General features: G+C 37.8%; 1 protein-coding gene across 3 annotated transcripts in view; it reads right to left on the reverse strand.

The window, feature by feature from the left end:
- The window catches only part of MKLN1 (muskelin 1), a 329,771-nt gene that overhangs the window by 125,124 nt on the left and 198,078 nt on the right, over nt 1–6,569 (reverse strand). For all 3 annotated transcript variants that reach the window (XM_081799638.1, XM_081799639.1, XM_081799636.1), the window contains one exon: nt 2,951–3,020. In XM_081799638.1, coding sequence (XP_081655764.1) covers nt 2,951–3,020 — 70 coding nt within the window. The remainder of the gene's footprint in view (nt 1–2,950; nt 3,021–6,569) is intronic.

The following is a 6,569-nucleotide window of genomic DNA, read 5'->3' on the forward strand; positions in this document are numbered from 1 at the left end:
TAAGCGTCTGCCTTTGGCTCAGGTCATGATCCCAGGGTCCTGGGATCAAGCCCCGCGTCAGGCTCCCTGCTCAGCGGGAAGCCTGCTTCTCCCTCTCCCACTCCCCCTGCTTGTGTTCCCTCTCTCGCTCTCTCTGTCAAAAAAAAAAAAAAAAAAAAAAAAAACCACAATGTATTCAACCTCAGGGTGTAGTAGGTGGGGGGCATGCACCAACAACATACACAATGTAAGTCCACCAACATATGCAAAAAGGCTTGAATATAAACAGGCAAATGCAAATTAAAAGCATAGTGAGTTGGGGTGCCTGGGTGGCTCAGTCGGTTAAGCGGCTGCCTTCAGCTCAGGTCATTGATCCCGGGGTCCTGGGATCGAGCCCCGCATCAGGCTCCCTGCTCAGTAGGGAGCCTGCTTCTCCCTCTGCCTCTGCCTGCTGCTCTGCCTACTTGTGCTCTCTCTGTCAAATAAAAAAAAAAAAAAAAAAAAACTTAAAAAAAAAAAAAGGCATAGTGAATTATAATGAAAGATCTAACAGACTGGCAAAACCTAAAAATCAGCCATAGAAGTGAAGGGGGGAATGCAATGCACAATAACTTTCATATGCTGTCAGTGAGAGTAAATTATACAGCCATTTTGTAAAACAGTTTTGCATTACCTGAACATACACATACTCTATGATCCAACAACTGAGCTCCAAGGCATATATCCTAAAGAAAATCTTGTACATGTGTACCAGGAGACAACATACAAAATTGTTCATAGCAGCCTAGTCATAATAGCAAAAAACTATAAAAAACTGAAAAGCCTATCAACTGCAAAATGGTAAGTACATTTTGGCATACTTATACACTGGAATACTATACAGTAATGAAAATTAAGGAACTATAATTATACTCAGCAACATTAATAAATACCATAATGAAAAGCAGATCAAGATTTATAATGAGTGATTCACTTTAGATTTATACAAAGTCAAAGCCAGATAAAACTTAAATCATAGCATATGTATAAACATACATATATAACATGGTAAGAAAATGCTTAACAAAGCATGAAATTATAGTTACTGGGGTTGAGTTAGAGGACAAATAGAAGATGGGGCGCACAAGAAGCTTCAGAAGGTCGTGGACATTTTATATTTCTAAAGACAGTTAATGAATAAATAGATATTTTATTATTCCTTATACATACATAAAAAGTATGAATATATATTCTTTGGATGTATATTTTGCAATGGAACATTTATTTTTAAAAAGATTTTATTTATTTATTTGAGAGAGAGCAAGCATGTGCACACATGCACATGAGCTGCGAGAGAGGCAGAGGGAGAGGGAGAGAGAGAGAGGCAGACTCCCTGCTGAGCACAGAGCCCAACTCGGGGCTTGATCTTAAGACCCTGAGATCATGACCTGAGCCAAAACCAAGATCAGACGCTTAACTGACTGAGCCACCCAGGCGCCCCTGCAATAGAACATTTAGACACCAGGTGATCTCAAAGGTATGTATATATATATATACACTTGTATATATATAAAAGGAAAAATAAGTATAGAGATTAGGCTTCCAAAAATTACATTAGAATAAAAAAAATAAGTTTTGGGCACCTGGGTGGCTCAGTTGGTTAGGTGACCTGAGCCCTGGAGTCCCGGGATCGAGTCCCACATCGGGCTCCCTGCTCAGCAGGGAGTCTGCTTCTCCCTCTGACCCTCCTCCCTACTCATGGTCTCTCTATATCATTCTCTCTCTCTCTCTCTCAATAAATAAATAAATAAATAATCTTTAAAAAAAAAATAAGTTTTACTTACCCATCTACTTTACCTATCAGAGCATGTATTCCCTCAAGGATATGGACATAGTAAGTTTTAATGCTTAAAGTATATAACTGAAAGAATGACTATTTTTATTTTTTTTATTTTATTTTTTATTTTTTTATTTTTTTAAAGATTTTATTTATTTATTTATTTGACAGAGAGAGAGACAGCGAGAGCAGGAACACAAGCAGGGGGAGTGGGAGAGGGAGAAGCAGGCTTCCCGCTGAGCAGGGAGCCCGATGTGGGACTCGATCCCAGGACCCTGGGATCATGACCTGAGCCGAAGGCAGACGCTTAACGACTGAGCCACCCAGGCGCCCGAAAGAATGACTATTTTTAAATTCAAATGACCTCAGACACCACTTGTCAAGGAAAGAATTTAGTTCATGGTTTGACATCATCTAAATATACCACTTTAGTAAAATAACAAACTATATTAAGTTTATTTTCCCTAAAAGGCTGTCATTGAGTCACTGAGTCAAAGTTCAACTTACTAACATTTCCTTAAACATTTACCGAATGACTGGAGTTTAAGTACAATAGAAGTCACAACCTCTGCTTAGATCAGTCCTCAGATCAGTTACTGCTCAAAACAGTAATGGCACCATAACCGGTTCTTTTCATTAACATTTTCCTCAAAAGGTATCAAGAAACTTAATCTTGCATCATTAGTAATGTAGAAAAAATACATATTAGATTTTAAATGCTCCAGTAGACAGGGACACCTGGGTGGTTCAGTCGATTAAGCACCCGATTCTTGAATCATCTCAGGTCATGATCTCAGGGTTGTGAGATTGAGCCCTGTGTCGGGCTCCCATGCTCAGCGCGAAATCTGCTTTAGATTCTCTTTCTCCCTCTCCCTCTGCTCATGTGCCCCCCTCAAAATAAATAAAATCTTTAAAAGTAAATAAATAAATACTCCAGTAGACAGAAGTAAAAACGTCTATGCTTCATCAAACTCCACACTGCATTTGCCTATGAAATAAAAATTCTTCCAACATTTAAACAAACAAAAAAAAGGAAATAAAAGTCTATCTCACAATTTCAAAGACTAAGTTATTAATGGAGTCCAGATAACTCATGTCAATTAAATGCCTATTAAAATTTTGACTTCTAAATGGTATCAGGACCTACAATCTTACCTGGGGAGGATAGTTGCTCTCTGAAGACCACCTTGAAGATTGGTCATTTGGTTTATCCACTAAAATGTTCCTGAAATAAAGAAAATTATACAAATAATTAAAATAAGTGAATATGAATATGCAAAAAGAGGAATAATCTATCAGATGCTGAAATTATCATAAAGTTATATAATGTCTGTAGCTTAAACAAAAAGAAATAAAACAGAGTAAGAAACAGAAAAGTTCTAGTATATATAAGATTTAAAAAAATACGATAAAGGTAGCATTTCAAACAATGGAGAAAAGCAAGAAAAATACTTCTACTTCATACCCGAGTGACAAAGTGAACAGATATGTTTAGAAATTTAAGATAAAAAAAGAAAATAAAATACCTAAGAATAAATAAAATACTATTTACACATATTGGTTATGTTATTATATTGCATACAATTATATTGTTATATATTACATATATGTGTGTTATATATATTATATGCAATATCATGTACATATATGTATATGCATACAACCAATCTTTTAGATTAAGAAATTTTTTTTTTAAGATTATTTATTTGAGAGAAAGAAAGAGTATGAGTGAGAGGAGGGACAGAGGGAGAGGGAGAGAGAAACTTTAGCAAACTCCACACTGAGCATGGAGCCTGACACAGGGCTCAATCTCATGACACTGAGAGATCGTGACCTAAGCCTAAACCAAGAGTCAGATGCTTAATAGATTGTGCCACCCAGGGACCCCTAAATTAAGAAGTCTTTAAAGCACAAGGTCAAAAACAGAACCGTGGGTAAAAAAAGGAAGTGATATAAGTAACTTTGGAAGATGGTGCTTTCGCTGGAAACCATAAGGCTAGAGAAAAATGGACCCATGCATAAAAACTGTACTGTATTTGATAAAGTTGTTTTTCACAGAGATATGGGTTAATTCTGAATCAGTTTACATGAATATTGGGGTTGAACAATTAAGTTAATAGATGGTAGATGGTGGAATCAAGCTTCTCACTTTGGAGTGGAAAGTTATAGAAAAGCAAAGGGAGGAAGGTTAGAATGAACCCTGTGGTACTGGACATCACTTGAACTCATGTTTAGTTTAATATGGACACAGATAAATAGATATGAAAATAATTATAGATATATATGTGCATGCATGCACAAACAACACACAAATATTATTTGCTAGCTCTGTTCACCAAGAGGGACTAGAAGTAGTGACACCCCAGTAGCAGTGAGCACACTCAGCACCCAGGTCTTGGTTTCTACCTAGCATTCCCCAATAAAAGAAAACAGGGATTCTCAGGCTGGTTCTAGAATTGGAGCAGGTAATTCAGAAGATAAGCCTGGAGCACAGATTAAGAAATGAGAGAGATAAATTAGTTTGCCTAAATATACATACACCTAAGAAGTGCCAAACTATTATTTTCTTCAATGTACAGATAAAGAAATGAGATAGATACATTAATTTGCCTAAATATACACACACCTAAGAAGTCAGGATTTTAACCTGAGGCAGTCTGACTCCAAAGCCAATGTTCTTAATTACTACACTATACAGCCTAAGAATTATTTCCACTTCTTGGAACTTACCTAAAAAATAATCCAGGGGATGTAAATAATCCACATTCATCACAGCACAGTTTATAATAGCAAACTGTAAGCAACCTAATTGTATTACAATCAGCAATTAGACAAATTATTACATACTTGTGTTAGAGAATACCATGTACTCATGTTCTACAAGCTAACTTTAATGTCATTGGAAAATGTTCACTACAAAGTAACTGAAGAGAAAAAGTAGTTTATAGTAGATACATGATGAATCAAGTGTTGTAAGTAATAATATTCATGCACGGAGAGAAAGACAAAGCATATACCAAATTGTCAATGCCACTTTCAATGATGAGATTACATGGACTTTTTTCCTTTTTTGTACTTTTCTAGCTTTCTAAAATTAACACATATTACTTTCATAATCAGTAAAAAAGGTGGATTTCTTTCTTAAAGATTTTATTGATTGACTGATTGATTGAGCATAACCAGGGGAAGGGGTAGAGGGAGAAGGAGAGAAAATCTCAAGCAGACTCTGTGCTGAGCAACGGAACCCGACACAGGGCTCAATCTCACAACCCTGAGATCATGATGTAAGCCAATGAGTTGGACGCTCAACCAACGGAGCCACCCAGGTGCCCCAAAACAGTGTTTTAAGAATGAATTACAGGGCGCCTGGGTGGCTCCGTCGGTTGAGCGACTGCCTTCGGCTCAGGTCATGATCCCGGAGTCCCGGGATCGGAGTCCCGCATCGGGCTCCCTGCTCGGCGGGGAGTCTGCTTCTCCCTCTGACCCTCCCCCCTCTCATGTGCTCTCTCTCTCATTCTCTCTGTCAAATAATAAATAAAATCTTTAAAAAAAAAAAATGAATTACAAAACACAAAATGAAGACAACTCTACATGAAAAAATACTATAGATCAAAGCTAAAGCTAAAAAACTAGGATTTTTTAAAAATCACTTTGACATGAATATTATAAAGCATGAAAGAAAATCTGATAAAGTGGGACCACAAAAATCATTCATGTTAATGAATGACATGAAGGAGCTAACCAGTCATAATGTGAAAAGTGAGCACACGGACCACTAAATGCAAAGTCAAGGGAGCAAACAGTTGCAATATGTTGTGGTCCTGTGAATTTTGCAATGCCTATTAAAACAGCCTTTTGGAGATTCAGCAGTTTGGATATCTGAAGCTAAAATTCAGGGGAAATGCCAGGACTGAAAAATACATGTGTCTTGGGGCGCCTGGGTGGCTCAGTCGTTAAGTGTCTGCCTTCAGCTCAGGTCATGATCCCAGGGTCCTGGGATCGAGCCCCACATCGGGCTCCCTGCTCAGTGGGGAGCCTGCTTCTCCCTCTACCACTCCCCCTGCTTGTGTTCCCTCTCTCACTGTGTGTGTGTGTGTCTCTCTCTGTCAAATAAATAAAATCTTAAAAAATACATAAATAAATAAATACATACATACATGTGTCTTTAGGGACATCAGTACATCATAGCTAAAATATTTAAAGCCTGACACTGAATGGGATGACATAAGGAATGAAATGGAGCTAGAGAAAGCAAAGGTCTCATTAAACTCTGGGGGTCCATCATTTTGGGGGTCTAGACGAGAAAGGTTGAGCAAAGGAGACTAAAAATGGACAAACATGAAGAAAAGAGAAACCCAGAAGTGTGTATGCCAAGTGAAAATATTTTAAGAAAAGAAGTGAAAGACTACGTAAAATGTTTCTGAGAAAATAGGGTTTGGGTGGTATTCATCCTCATATGCCTAACTCCAAGGCTAAATGATGCTACACACAAAATGCTTAATAAATATTTGATAATGGTATGAACAAATAAATAGGCAGCACTACAAAGAAAAAATTAAAGTAGATCCATCAGGGACGCCTGGGTGGCTCAGTCGTTAAGCGTCTGCCTTCAACTCAGGTCATGATCCCAGGGTCCTGGGATCAAGCCCCGCATCAGGCTCCCTGCTCTGTGGGAAGCCTGCTTCTCTCTCTCCCACTCCCCCTGCTTATGTTCCCTTTCTCGCTGTGTCTCTGTCAAATAAATAAATAAAATCTTAAAAAAAAAATAAAGTAG

This window comes from Leptonychotes weddellii, chromosome 12 (genome assembly GCF_054177405.1).
Source record: "Leptonychotes weddellii isolate Sample4059 chromosome 12, ASM5417740v2, whole genome shotgun sequence".
Classification (NCBI taxonomy): domain Eukaryota; kingdom Metazoa; phylum Chordata; class Mammalia; order Carnivora; family Phocidae; genus Leptonychotes; species Leptonychotes weddellii.